General features: G+C 35.5%; 1 protein-coding gene across 1 annotated transcript in view; it reads left to right on the top strand.

The window, feature by feature from the left end:
• Positions 1 to 1,723, top strand: part of LOC117434442 (polypeptide N-acetylgalactosaminyltransferase 18-like) — a 90,920-nt gene extending 89,197 nt beyond the window's left edge. Inside the window, exon 11 of the mRNA XM_034056988.3 lies at positions 981 to 1,723. Within this exon, the coding sequence (XP_033912879.1) occupies positions 981 to 1,127 (147 nt within the window). The 3' untranslated portion in view covers positions 1,128 to 1,723. The remainder of the gene's footprint in view (positions 1 to 980) is intronic.
• Positions 1,724 to 15,933: the final 14,210 nt, after the last annotated feature.

Here is a 15,933-nt window from a genome sequence, read left to right as displayed (position 1 = left end):
CTCAAGGCTTTGATGTGCCTCTGGTTGTGACAGGTGAATTATGTTGAATGCAGGACAAGGCTTTCAGAATTCACCCTCCATCAGATTCAGTTTGTTAACTCTAACTAGTGAATTCTGGCGGTTCATCGTCGTTTCTGTCTGTTTGCAGGAAAATTTGTATTCTCAAAAAATGTACACATGTTGGTAAATCTGCACAACTGGACACAATTTGTCCACAATACATGTATCTTAGTCATTTCCATTTGTAATCCCATTCTTTTTTTTTTTTTTAAATTTAAATCCGATTGTTTCAAACTGTATTTTGCTAAGAAGGGATTGAGCGGTACTGGCAATCTGGCAAAACAGAGGGGCTCCTGTCAACCATTAAAGACTCGATGCCAGCACTGGTTGTTATGGTGATCGTGGTTAAATCAGCTCACAATGGGCTTTGGATTTGAGTTTTAAAAAATAAAAAACCTAATAAGAATCATCTAGGTTAGATGAATGCATATACTCCATGAAAGGAAAACAGCAGTGGATGAGAAAATATTTTTTACAAAATAAAAATACATATTTTACACAACATTCCTGGTTTGTAAAATAAGATTTTTCTCTCTGCGTTTTTCTCAGTTTAGGTTTGGAAATTCCACTAATTTGAATGCAGTAAAGTGCCCAACAGCTCGGGAATAAAGAAACACGTGGATTTCAGTGTCTGTGGTGGTAGATGTTGTGCACATTACTGCCCTATTTGAAGTCTATAACCACACAGTAATGATCAGGTTGGCTTTTTAATAAATGTGGTATGAAGGCACTGAGGAACATAATAGGTATAGTATCTGTCCTTAAAAACGTTACTCGAATAGGTCTCTCTGACTGTTGTTTCTTTGATTCCCCTTTTCAATAAAGTGTTTGTTTACAGTTTTAGATGCCCCTGACAAAGGTCTATGAGGCATGATCTCAGTGCAAAACCTGAATTGATATCTCCATGTGTTCTCTTTCAGGGAGGGTCAATCCAGAATAGAAAATCAAAACGCTGTCTGGAGCTCCAGGAAAGCCCTGATAATGAGTTTGGGTTCCAGCTTGTTCTCCAAAAGTGTACAGGGCAACGGTGGAATATCACAAATCTCTTGACAGGGTCGTCATTATGATAGAATCTTAACTCACTGAGGTCAAGCATGTCTCCGAACATACTCTGCGGGACTGGGAGACTGTTTGATGAGGAAAGACTCAATAAAGTTTATGCCTTCTGAACACAGGGTTTTGTTTTTTTTGGCGGGGGGTGGGGGGGATTGACAGAAGAACTATTTCTATCATCTGGTGTCCTGGCCTTCATATAATAACCTCATATTGTAAATGTTGAACATTGTTCTCCTTATATGTGCTTATAAAATCAACTAGGATTTGGTGATTAGAGAGAGAAAAAATATATATTTTTGTGTGAGGTATGCATAAACTTGTTTTGTGTTTCAAAATGATGAAGTCCATTTTGGGGAGTTGTACTTGACCTTAGAATACCGTCATTCTGTACTTGATACTTTTTTGCTACTGTGTAGCACATGTTTGCAACATTTCCTGCTGTAATTTTACTTCTTGTGTCTCAGACTAGTAGGATCAGAGGTTATTATGAAATCAAGTTGTATGGTGTGATGGAATATGTCAGACGCAAGATTTTAAAATATTTTCTAAATGTAAATATTGATCAAATCGAGAATATTTATAATATCTGACATTAAAAAAGTATTGATGAAAAATGTGTAGTGTGTTTTATTTATTTTTATATCCAATGCAGATGAATAGGCAGTAATGGGGATTGATGGTCTTGTCTAAGAAATATATTAAGACAGTCCAGCTTTAGTAAGTGCTGGTGTAATGGGCAGTGTTGTGTGATACACTGTCGTTATGGATTCTGTCCCTGGTTTGCGCTCAGCCCCTGCCCTGTTACACTGGAATCATTTTGGTTACTTTTGCCTAATAACTGTATGTTAGTCAGTCTTTGACTCTGGTTCAAAATGTCTGGGGAACCCAACCTCTGGCACAACAATGCATTACAAACTGAAAATAAACTGAACGTAATTACAGAACTTTAAAGACTATTCTATACTGTTGTTGGTCCTATTGACAACAGTCCACTGGCAGTTTACCCAACTTTATTTAATTAATGAAGTCAAATGTCAGCTTTTAAAATAATTGGAGTATTGGGAATAGGACCCAACATGAGCATACTTGGCAAATTATGAGGATCTTTGATTCTATCTGTCTTTGGGGATATCTTTTACTGTATATTCCTTCAAATACAGGCGGTCAACGATCCATTGCTTGAATCTTTGTATTATCTATGACGTTAAAAAATCTGGGAGTCAGTTGCCTTTTAAGAGATGTTTGAAGGATTCCCAGGTGCTCCCATCTGTCTTAAGAGGCTGCACATTTAGAGACATGTGCTTATTCGGTAATTACAGGAAATCTAGACCAGGCAAATGTAATTTATTTTCAGTTTCTGAAGAAAAAGCAGCATTTCTGAGAAGAAAAAAAGCCAATCCTGCCATAAATCCTTAAGCATCACATGACTGGAGGAAAAATGCTATGCTTTTGATATGACCAACTTGTGTTTATGCTTGATCAACTATGGTAGATTGGAAGGCCAAAATGATGTTAAATATTTATAATACAAAACGCCATTAAAGCTACTGTACGGTACCTGGCAGGGACAATATATATAAAAAAGACAAGGTTTATCATGATCCAACTAAATTCAAGCATGGCAGTAATAACTTTAAAAGGGTCTATAAAACCAATACACAGGTGAATGTTGTCCCTGCTGTATAATCTGGTTTACAAGCTACAAAATCCAGCTGTTATTGTCTCTATTTGTCCTTCGACACTTTCATTGAAGAGATGGAAAATGATGGAGTTAAGTCCTTAAGTGACTGGTGATACACCAGCTTTGTATGGATATGGATATTAGCTTATTCTAGCAGGTAGATTTTAATTGGTTTTAAAACCCACAGGAATGAGTCTTATTCTGCCTGTCCACTACTGCTGCGTTGTGATTTTTTTGTTTTTGTTTAATAAAAATAATAATGATGATGATGATGATGATAATGGTAAACTGACACAGTCCAGATCTGTTCTTAGCGCTCTCCAAAAATAAATTGCTTGGTCTTTAACTACTTTTTTTTTGGCGTCATCCCAAATCCTGCATTATTTAAAAAAAAAGCTGCATTCAACCCTTAACATTGTGTTACCGAGCACAGAAATAAAAATACACACCTAGGTTTCCAAGAGTAGGTACAGTATGGAGAGATTTAAAATACAAAAGGCAACACTACTGCATTGACATGGCTTGTTCTTCTGGGAAAACAATTTGAAATGGTCTTGCTGGGAACCAGTCTGCTTTACATTGAAATGCAAAAAACGTTTCATGGTTCAGAAAATCTACTGTAAATACTGTGAATTAAAACTGAAGACCATTTAGTAAACGCAGAACAGGATTACCTATTAGGAGCAATCCAATGCATTTTGCAGTGTTACATGCCAAATCACCTACATCTTACAGTACATACATTTTGTCATGCATAGACACTGTCATATCTCTTGAGATAAAACAAAGTTAAACACATTACGCTGCTGGTTGCAATAAAAAAAAAAATGCAAACCAGTTAATGTGTTGAATACTACTGTGAAATAAAATGTACTGAAAATGATAAACACATTTGGGAATAGGTATCAACTCATTCAAATGGAATATGCCTTGAAACACCTAAATCACATCTTTCTAAAACAGAATTGGACCCTTTAGTACCTAAAGAGGGATATTACACCTAGACTGTCCTTTACTCTGTTCCAACAGGTATTGCATTCTTGGCAGTAATGAGATCACTGGAAGGCTGTTACTTTTAAAAGACAGGAACATTTCAGCACCAGATTAGATACCCTGCAAGGGAATAATGGTTGCCAGTTTTGCACCCACCTTAAATCAATTCCTTTAATTGACCAGGTAAGAAACCAGTTGAGAACAGGTTCTCATTTACAATGGTGACCTGCCAAGAAAGACCAAACTGCAAAAAAGACAACATATAATTAAAATCCATCATAAAAAATAAATAAAAACAATATTAAACATAACAGCAGAATACAATACATACAGTACCATATATTACAACACAAGACCAAAATAAGTCAATCCAACCTATTCAATGCAGATTTAGCTTACAAGTATCAGTCAGTAGCAAATCCAGTTTAAGTCTCAATGGTGAGTTTTGATGTGGTGCGCTGGTTACAATTCATTGCTGAATTATATAAAGCATCCAATTTCTTCAACACAACCTTAGGGGCCAGTCTATAAATCACATCACCTTCGTCCAAAATTGGTAGTAAGGTCATTTAAACTAGTAAATACTAGGTAGAGTGTGCAAAATGCATCTTATTACAGTAAAAGAAACACAGTTTAGCTTTGGATTCTTGTTGAACAGAAGTAATGTGCGTTTTGAAAGTTTGAAGTCGAATGCCCTGGTATTTGTACTCTATTACATGTTTCAAAATCTTATTTTTAGTATCCTGAGATTTTATGCCCCTCCAACCTCAAGGAAATGATTTCTTATTAGAACACAGCCACAGGGATCCTGACAATAAGTTGCTGTTGCCATAACAACTACCTGATGAGACAGGCACAAATCCTATATCGTATTCTGTCACTGGACTTCAGAAAAAGAAGAAATGAACAAGTAGCAGAATTCTTTAAAGAGAAAAAGTAACTGACTAAAAACATTTCACAAGTTAACAGCTCTATAAAAGTTGTAATATAAAAAAACAACTTGCCAAACTTCATTCTGTGCAACTTACTTAAGGGATGAATGGTACATAAATACTACTAATATTTCCCACTGTTATATATATGTTACGGCCAATGCTGTCATTAGCCGTTGCTCTTGGGCTCTGATAACAGTGCCCGGTCATTGACGTCAATAGCCGTTCATTTTGGACGATGTTGTTTTCTTAACATAAATGTAGAGTACTTCGGACATTAACCGGCCATTGTCAACAATTCCCATTGAACTTCGGGCAATGTGTGTAACTATGCCAATCTGTAGCAAATGCCTTATAACGTTGGACAATATGCATTCCACCTGCGGTCTCTTATTTTTAGCAGCAGTAAGCCTGGCCAGGCAACACTAATTTTTTAAGAAAAAGGTACCCAGAAAGAAAAAAATGAGCCCATTGTTTGGTTTTCTATTAGGAGTGTATCCCTTTAAAAAAGACGTCCTGGGTCATGCTTGTAAAGTTTATAGTCCATTGTAGTTCAGTCAGTGCCGCCCGGGGGGAGGGAGGGTTAGGTCGGCCAGGGTATCCTCGGCTCAAAGTGCACCAGCGACCCCTGTAGTCTGGCCGGGCGCCTGCAGGCTTGCCTGTAAGCTGCCCAGAGCTGCGTTGTCCTCCGACGCTGTATGGCTGCACGGTGAGTCTGCAGTGTGAAAAGACGCAGTCGGCTGATGACACACGCTTTGGAGGACAACATGTGTTTGTCTTCGCCGCTCCAGAGTCAGAGCTGAGCATAAAAATAAATTGGATATTCTAAATTGGGAGAAAATAATAAAAAATAACTGGTGACTACTACAATTTAAATATATATATTATTATTATTATTATTATTATTATTATTATTATTATTATTATTATTATTATTATTATTATTATTATTATTCCCCAATTGACTAATCTGCTAGTACTCTGTTATTATCATTTTACTGGTTTTGTGTTTCAAAGCATATACGTGTTTTTGTTCCTTTTCTCGTTCTTTTCATTCCGAGCTTTTGCAAATATTGTGTAAATATATCTTTTGAGTTTGATACATTTTCCCATTTCATATTTGCTATTGAGCAGTTCTTCTGTTTTCAGTGAGATGTACGTTGTATCTCTCTGTGTTGTTTTTTTTTTATTTACAAATAATAGTTGAGAATGTATTTGTTATAAATTGATGTCAATAGTTTAAAACATGCCATATGCATTGTTGTTCATTTAAATCTGTATAGTTGGTTCTTTTAAATATTGAATACATTTTGTTGAATAAAGCAATTAAGTATTCTAAGATATACAGGGGTTGCTTGTTTTATTTTTTTTTTTTACCTTCAGTATATTTTAGTAGTTGTATTTACGATTGTTTCAACATTGACCACCTAGTACTGGGCAATGTCGTCATTGCCCGGTCAATTCTGTTATTTCGACCTTTATGACTACATTGACTGACAAAATCGGCCAATGATGTGAATGACTGGCCAATGCTGTCATTGGTCATTGCTTTTGGGCTCTGACAACAGTGCCCGGTCATTGACGTCACTGGCCGACCTTTGACTTTGGCCGTAACATATAGACTAAATACAAACCTATCTGTTGCCAAGGGCTTTACCTTGCTTTACCTTCCATTGTTGACACTACATATTTATTATAACAAAATGGAAAATGTAAGGGAATTATTCCATGTGACCAAACATCAATTTGAGGCTTATCATGAGAAATGTGAAAACAGCTTTCAAATTAAGGTAATTTAAAAAGTACCTGAGTGATTGTAAATACTCTACTCAATGTCTGAATAGATATCAATTGACACACAGCATTTTAATTAAGCCTTGGAAAATGTAATTACTGTATGCACCTTGGGTATTTTCATCTCATACATGGCAGCTAATCAACTGCCCATAAAGCTACATAGTAATTTATTACTTAGAGTATACTATTTCCATTACGAGAATGATGAAAGGTGCTGGATTAGTTATTCTACTTCAAAGCGTAACAAAATCACGTAAGGCCTCCAAACAAAACAAAACTGACAACCATAACATCTATCTAAATTATTCCACAATGTTATATTCCTTAAATGAATTATTAAATGAATGAATTTCCTTAGCCATATTATTCCATGATTATGTATTCCCTTTTTAAAAGCATTACCAGACCAGAGCAAAATGACAACCGCTTACATGTATTGCACAAGGTTGCATTGCTGAACTAAAGCCAGACTGAAGACTGACAACTAACAGACAGGTCGAAATGAGCTACTGTATGATGGAGCTTTTTAATGTAAGTGTGTACATGCATGTGCTGTGCATTACCAATGTCTTGGGCAGGACAGTCTTTGAAATTAGTTAAGTCTATTTTAGATACAGATATGAAAACTGTTTAACTGAAAGTAATGGATCCAAATTTTCTTAAGAATGCTCAAAATGCAATCAGAACATGTATGTATGTATTCATTTATGTATTCTCTCAAGGTAAGGTTATATATTTTTTATGATTAGGTTATTTTGCAGTATGATTGATTTGCTGACTGCTGAAACAAAAGTACATATAACACAAAAGGCTTTTTAAATATTGCCCATGCTACTTCAATGTGTTTTAACACCATTATCTTAGCTGTCACAACAAAAAACGAGACAAAGTTTGCAAAAAGTAATATACTGAAGAAAAGATTAAAATATGCAGTTCATCCTCACTTTAAACATTTAATCCTAATAAATATTTACAGAGGAACCCCCTAAAAGTTACAGATGGTTTCAAATGGTTGCTAACATGACAAGGAAGGTCAGAAAATAGGTTAATACTACATCATTGGCATGTGAACAGTGAGAAATATGGAATGAATATGGAAAGAATATTAGAGCAGCATAATCCAGTGCAAGACTAACCCGTGTAACCTCCTGTGTACAGCACAGTAAATACCACCCCATCACTTTTAGATTCAACCAAAAAATTGGGTTACAATATTTCTGTCCACTTTTTATTCACTAATGACAATTTAGTAAATCATTACAACAACAGACAGAACCACTTTATTACTTCTTCAGAACCTTGTAAACCCTTCTAATATTTAATCACTCTATTAGTTCACAAAGGAAAAGGATCCCAGATGTTGAAATGTTCTGTCATGCCAGGGGGAAGGTCCTGGCAGAGATGAATGCACGGCTCTGATCATGTTTATGCAGGTCCTGGGGCGCATTCTGCTGCTGTCCCACCTGGATGTAACAGTACTTTAATGGGCACAGCACTGGCAACATAAAGAACAGGTACCTATGTGGTTCTCTAGCCCTGAAAACCTGATCACTTTCACTGGTTTACCACCAGCTGCTTCTACAACTCATCCCCACCACTCTAGCCTTCAGGGTGTCTCTGAAAAGCAGAGGAAAACAAAAAGAAGTAGAATCATGAGGTTTCTTACATAAAAATTAAATACACTAGATTCTTAATTATCCAAACTCCTGTGGCAATATATTGTTCTCATGTACTGGTGCTTTGGATAATTGGGGAAACATCCTTGAATTGTCTTGGCTGTCTTTTTGTTTTATGCACAGATCATTCTTTTTGGTAACTTTTAAAAGTGGTGGTGGTGGGGGGGGGGGGGGGGGGGGCACTTTGGTAACTTTTTTTTTTTTTAATACATAGTATGTTTCAGTCAGGACAATCTTGCATTAAATAACCACCTAGTATAATACAAAATCTTGTAGATTTCCAAAACATTGAACCCAACACTGGTTGAAGAAAAATATAAAGTAGAATAAAAAAAAAATAGTTGGAGCACAGCCTCATCCTTCAGAGCAGTATGGTGCCACCTGCTAAAAAGCAAAGAATAAAATTAAAAAATCTATGCAAAGTGTGAAATATTAGGCAGCGGAGCATTGTATCTGCATTAATTTATACATTTAGGCTAGACATGAAAAATATGCCCAGGAAAATACTGCAATTCTTTATCTCCGTGACTTACAAGAAAGGACTTGCAATGTATAATTCTTCACCCTACAGATCAAAACACTAGCAGCAGAGGAACAATACGCCTATATAATCATGACTGGTAATGCTGCACGATCTTTCACACTTGAATACAACAAAGATGGGCTTAGAGGTAAAAGAGGAGCCATTTATATAATATAGTATAAATGAAACAGAGGGTATTAAAATTCTGAATGACCTAGCAAGAGTACAAACACTCTTTTTTATCTGACTTTTTGGATTCCAGAATCTTAGTATTTGATGTTGGGACCCCCAAAACACACAACAGCATTAGTCAAAGTGTAAAATTTACAGTATCAATAATTTTGACCAATACTGTATACAGGTCCAAAAACAAAAATGCATGCTACAATCGAGCAGAGAAATTCCTTGTAAAGGTTTATAACACAGTTATTTCTTCATTTATTTACTGTAAAACATTTATTAGGAGAGGCTCAGTGAGATATGGATATCTAGTATTAATGAGCATCCTGGGGCTGCAGCCAGCACAGTGGATCTTATGAAATACAACTGAAGTTACAGCCACACACAAATATTGTGCTGTGGTACTTTTTAAACCATGTATTTCCCCAAGTTCTTCTCTGCATTTTAAAAAGCTGTGAGATCATTCAATTCCCAGGTTAGGAATATGAAGTTATGTGCTGTTCTATGAACAGAATGGAGTAAATACTTCTAGGACAAATTCTGTATTGTACTATAATATGAGAAAACAACAGACATATGTAGTGTAACAGGTTTAAACACAGGAATAAAAAGATACTAATGGCAAAATACTAAAATGTCTGCATAATGTTTAAACCATGTATAAAGGGACGCTGTAGTGAAAAGCTATGTATATTTTATTATTTTAGTTAATTACATTTTAAAGCCATTCATTTAGAGACTTTTGGAGAAGGCACAGGTGTCGTTGTCCATCCATCAACAGTCCAAAGCACCTTTGACCATTGTTCCATAGTCCAATTTCTGTGTTCTTGTGTATATTTTAGCCTTTTAGTCTTGTCCTCCTTTCTTAACAATGCAACACATCCTTTAAATCCTGATTTCAAGAGTGACCTTCGTACTGTTGATTTGATGGACAGCGACACCTGTGCCTTCTGCCAGTTCTGTTGTCAATTCAACACCTGTCTTCTTTCTATTCCTTAAGGATATTATCTTCAGGTATTACTCATCCTTGTTAGACAGCTTTTTGGGTCTTCCAGTCCTAGGTTTGTCAATTACAGATGATGTTTCTCTGTACTTGTTGATTATGCTTAGTAGAAAACACTAGTGGAAGCTTTGAGTAAATTGTTGATGCTCATAATGCATCAGAGTAGAAAAATGCAACGTCTATTATATATACTGTATATATATATATATATATATATATATATATATATATATATATATATATATATATATATATATACCAAACAAAACTCTCATGAGGCTTCATTCTAAAAAGGCATCACAGTGCCAGTAAACGCCTGGCATTTAATAGCAAGCTAATGCTGTGGGAATCATATTAACCTGAAAGTCATCCTTTCAGAATGTGCCTGTGCCCAGACATCTTTATTAAAAGAAAGCTCCATATTTTAAACTTAAAACTGCAGAAATCATAATTTAAAGGACAGACCTCAGTTGATGATTTGCATAACAAACCTCTACTGTGTTCACAGAGAATAATTTATTTATTTGCATACCGGGACCTGGTAGATAGGAAAATATCTAGTCAGTAAGTTACATCTAGCATAATTTGAAATTCTGCAATGTCATAACATTCTCCTTCAAAGTTCTGCTGCTGCTCCATGATTCATTGGCTTCTGTTCTGAAATCAATACATTATACATCCCTTGTCTGAAAAGCTTGAAATGGTGCCAGATTTTTTAGATACAGCAAACTTCTTAGGACTCAAGTTTGCTTTTTACTGTCACAGAGATTAATGATACGCTTATCTAAGCTATATCTACTTAACCCCTTTCCTCTGGAGATATGTAGGAATTAAATCTTAATGTTTCAGGTAAAATATAACGCTGTCTTATCGTGTCTCCTCTTCTAAATCACACTCCTCTAAGAATATAACATTTTGACTTCCATTGTCCTTGTTTATTAGTCTGAGCTTTCAGATACACTTATTGAAGAACATGTTTCTGCCTGACTTTTTAAATTTAGGATTCATGGCCTGACAAAGGATGTCTGCGTGCTTGGTGTAGTAAATTTCTGAAGCATCGTTCAGAAATATTAGCAAGGTTTTCCTTTTGTTGAAAAAAAAAATGATCTAATTCTCTACTGATAATGTCCTAGTTTTAAAATGAGTAACGTGCACAAGGTCCTTAAAGAGCACATTTAGCTCGGAGAGAAATGTATAACCTACTGTGTTTTGCCTTAACATTAGTCATTTTAAAAACAGGTTTTCATATCAGCAGCTTTAAAACGACTAAAAGCTTCTGAATCATTCAGTAACTGCTACCTTTAATGTTGTGCTGTTCTTATTTATGAAAGAATAACCCTTTGTGAACAAAGAAAATTCTTAAAAATGAACAGATGCTGTGACGAGGAATTTTGATTCAATTCCTGCATGTTTCTTGTTTGTCGGAAGCTGGGGAGAATTGTATCATGTGGCTTTTAGGAGACACAGCAGTTGGAAAGGATTAACAGAAACCAGGAAGCACAGTACTGTATGGAACAAGATAAACTGTTCTTATCCTGCACTTTCATGAAGGGTTTAATTTTGAATTTTTCATAAACTACATTTGAGGTAAACACTAAATCTAATTGTGCTGAATTCAATGTGACTGAAATTGCCTTCAGTTTGTCCATTAAAAACACAGCTAAAATATGTTACACCTTGATTAAAACATTTATAAAATGTATTTAATCAAACAGTAATGTCATGGTTTGTTTGAAAATCTGCTAGATTCTTTAGATACAGCACACTTGTTAAAAACAAAGGCTGTTGTCTGCAGGGATTGAGAATATTTTGTTTGTTGCTAACAGGGAGATTGTTTTGTTTTTCAGGACTCAAGTTTGCTTTTTACTCTAAATCTAATTGTGCAGAATTAAGTGAGACTGACATTGCCTTAATTTTGTCCATTAAAAAACACAAATGAAATATTTTACACCTTGTTATCCAAAAGGACTGTAGATGCATACAGTTTCCATGGTTACATACAGTGCAAGCCTTAGAAATCAAAATGCCTGGGCTATTTATTCCCATGATATTACTGCGTCATCCTTGATCTCAGAAAAATAAATACTGTACTATACTGACAATTGCAAGATCGAATTCCATTTTTTGTGGCTGATGGAAAATAGCATTATACATTGCTCTAGGTTACTAAGGACCAACCATTTCCAAAACCTCTAGACACCTGCTCCCTGATTCATAAACTCTTAAGCGTATACAGAATTCAGTTGTGCAGTATGTGTGTGGAGTGGGTGTTCATATATGTTGTCACAGAACAACCAGAAAATGTCCTCAAATGAAAGGCTGAGATAACAAATGGTCTCTATTCCCATGGTCCCAATTTCTCACCATCAGCATTCTACCTGCTCACTGTTTTCTCAATTTATTTCAAAAGGGCCAAAAAAATGATTATATGCTTGTTTAACTTGAACATTTTTAAATAACTAAAGATTACATTCCACAATGCCGGCATGCTTAAATAAACCACTGAGCCCCCCTCACCCCCACCATTCCCCCTCCTAGAAAAAAAAAAATTGATTAAATAAAATTACATCCTAGCAGAGATTCACAGTCAGAATCTATAACTGCCAGAATGTGTTAGTTAGCACTTAACAAACTTAACAAGAAAATAATCTGCTACATTTAATTGCAGAACCAAGCAATTCACAGCATGTGTTCCATTTCGATTTTTAATGACCACTTAAAAAGAGATGAGTGCATACCAATGTCTTTACACAGACAGAGCTTACTGCGCTTTATTAAAGTTTGGATTCACACTTTTAATAAACTGGCTATGTGAAATGCATGAGAAGATAAAATAGAACGAGCAGAACTTTCATATTTGCATGCTAAGTCCTAGTACGTGGAACAGGCAGTGTTGTATGATGCACTGTTGTTATGGATTCTTGCTCCCGTCGGTGAGATGAGGTAATAAGCTCTATAACCACAGCTGCAGATGAGCCTGGCTGTTTTTCACAGAGGTTACGACACTGACCTGCAGTGTGTGTGGTTGCCAGTTAGTGCCCAGCTATTCACCTATGCACATACACTTACATAATAGTTTCAAGTATTTAAGAAAAGGACCACAGTCATGCTTGTATATTAATATATGATGTTCTCTATTTAAATTTGTAAAAAGGAGATTTCTGTAAAATAATAAATTATAACTGCTAAATATTATTCAGTTGTACCGCTAGGCTATTTTGTATATTCCTACTCTATAAACTCAAGGGGCGGAACAGAGCTGTTCTGCAATAATAAATGTAGGAAATTAATACAGGATGATTTAAGAACATTAGTAGAATAAAAGCTCATGAATCACATATGACAGATTCATTATTCATTGAATTTATTTCAGGATCTAGAAAGACAATCATTCATTCCTCTTTTCAATCGACTTAACTACAAAACAGGAGAAAATTGTTTTACATTTTCTAACATCATAATAACTGCAGCTATCGATTCCCAAAGCCCAGATGTTTCAAACGTACAGTAACAATGGAAAAACAGCACAGTCATGTATTAATTAAAATTACCTGGAGGACACCCAGAACAAGAACACACTCTCATTGATGTCAAAGATGGAACACATAAAACGAAAAATGATAGTGAAGAGCAAGCTATAGAACCCTAATGGACAAAAAAATATATATATTGAGGGTTTGGGAATTCTGAACCCTTCAACTGTTCTTGTCTCCAATGCAATGGGTATTGTAGATCAAGTGGTTTGTAATCTCCTGTTAATATCTGCATGTGGGATTAGGGAAGCCTTTAAAATCAGATCAACCCCAAACACCCCTCTCACTGCTTTTCTTATTATTTGTGCATTATCTGTACAGCAGAATAAAATACATAGTCTTAAAACATTTTGAAAAAGAAGGGGAACAAGGCATAATCAATCATTACCATAACCATGATAAATCTTGTATGCAGCGTAGAGCCACCATGGTAGTTAGAGTGCCCTTGATGTAATAATAGGCTAGTCTGCAGAGAGCGTGAAGTTTTTAAAAACCGTAGGGAGAATTATTCCACATATTGCAAATCTGATGGATAACCCGAAGAGATGAGTTCCAGCCCAAGTTTAATTGATAGATCAATATAAGTTAGGTATCGTTTTCAGTAACCAGGGGAGAAACAATAACACAGAGCCCTATTCATTTAAATTAACTTTCCTGGCAGCTGGGCTACTTCATTACTTAGAATAATGAAAAAAAGGTCTCTGGACAATTCTGATTGTTTAAAGTCCTATTACCTGCCGAACACCATCTGACCCGACAGGCTGCAAGAGAGATTCTCCAGCCAGTCATTCTAAAGTAAATACATAGTAAATACAAGTGTGCTCATCCACTTTTTAGTGTTACGAGCATATAGCTTTTACAGGTATTACGTCTTCCATGTTTACAGGGCAGCAGTGTGGAGTAGTGGTTAGGGCTCTGGACTCTTGACCGGAGGGTCGTGGGTTCAATCCCAGGGGGGGACACTGCTGCTGTACCCTTGAGCAAGGTACTTTACCTAGATTGCTCCAGTAAAAACCCAACCATATAAATGGGTAATTGTATGTAAAAATAATGTGTAAAAAAGAATGTAATTGTATGTAAAAAAAAAAAAGTGATACCTTGTAACAATTGTAAGTCGCCCTGGATAAGGGCGTCTGCTAAGAAATAAATAATAATAATACTGTGTACTTCAAAGTAAAACACCAAAAGAACAGTCTCAGTCTTTTCAAAGAGCAGATTCTAAATCAGAATCCTCTTTCTCCATGTTAGTCTTCTAACCCCTACATTCCTTATTCATTCACATGATAACACTGATGGTAAAAGATGACATGTTTTATACACGGAGCAGTGTTCCAGTTATGGTCGGTTATATGGCTGGGGTAAGATTCGTGGTCTGGGTTACCACGAGCAGTGTTTCACTGTAAGGCAGAGCAATGAGCTTGAATATTACAGCTTTCTATATTTGTCATGCTCCAGGATCATAGGGAAGGAACTGCCTTATGATAAATGACAGACTTCAGTTTTTTTCAAAGTAGTTTCCTTCCAGAGATTTGTCCTGTAGTTTCAGGTAATCCATTTTGAGATTACTTCTTTAAAATCAGTATGCTCAAGTTATGACACCAACATCAACAACATAGAGAAGTTATAAAAAGCAGCATAGTAAAAGTATTTTATATTTACCGGTATACTATCTGGTTTGTGAACTGTTTGTCATGTAGTCCTTTTATATACCTTATAACTGAGTGTTTTAACCCATTATGTATCAAACTCATTTGAAAAAAAATGAGAACACAAGCTGTATTTATGTAATTTGATACCAGTACATAACATTTAGACTTAATTTTTACAGTTAACACAATTAGAGTTATCATAACAATATAGTTAAAGAGTTAAAATGTAAATAACAGGTAGATGCCAGTTAAGAAATGCTCCACAAAATTACAAAGTAGCCTGCCCTCAATTATGTATAAACATATAGATCATATTGGTACACAGATTGTATATATCCAGCCCAAAACCTCATTAGAACCCACAAAAACAGCCAAAATGCAACAAAACAACTCCTTCTCATCCACCCTCCAAGGAGCAAGCCCCTTCATAATAATAAATGCCATTTAAGTATTTTTGTTATATCACAAGGTTTAAAACAATCCCCAAAAGTCAGAAAGCAGGTCAATCTGTAAAGCAATACAATATTCAATTCACATTTTACTCAGTCTATGTGTTATGTGTGGCACTGGAATCATAGTGAGTAAGTCAAGGGCATTAAAGAACATAGGCAAATAAATTATCTCAGACAGACTCTACCTGAATATTTTCTTATGAAGTATTTTTTTTCTTATTACTGGTATTTTATATTCAGCTATTCATCTTTCCCCAGAAATGTTTTTCATAAAGTTAACAATTTCCCCCGGGTTCTTTTTAAGAATACATTTTTATTCTTCAAATTATTTATTTGCATGTATTAATTCCTTTCCCAGCTCATAACTATATTATGCAGATGCTGTTTTAACAGGCCAA

The sequence above is a fragment of the Acipenser ruthenus genome, chromosome 28, assembly GCF_902713425.1.
Source record: "Acipenser ruthenus chromosome 28, fAciRut3.2 maternal haplotype, whole genome shotgun sequence".
Lineage (NCBI taxonomy): Eukaryota > Metazoa > Chordata > Actinopteri > Acipenseriformes > Acipenseridae > Acipenser > Acipenser ruthenus.
This window is presented reverse-complemented; position numbering and strand designations above follow the sequence as displayed.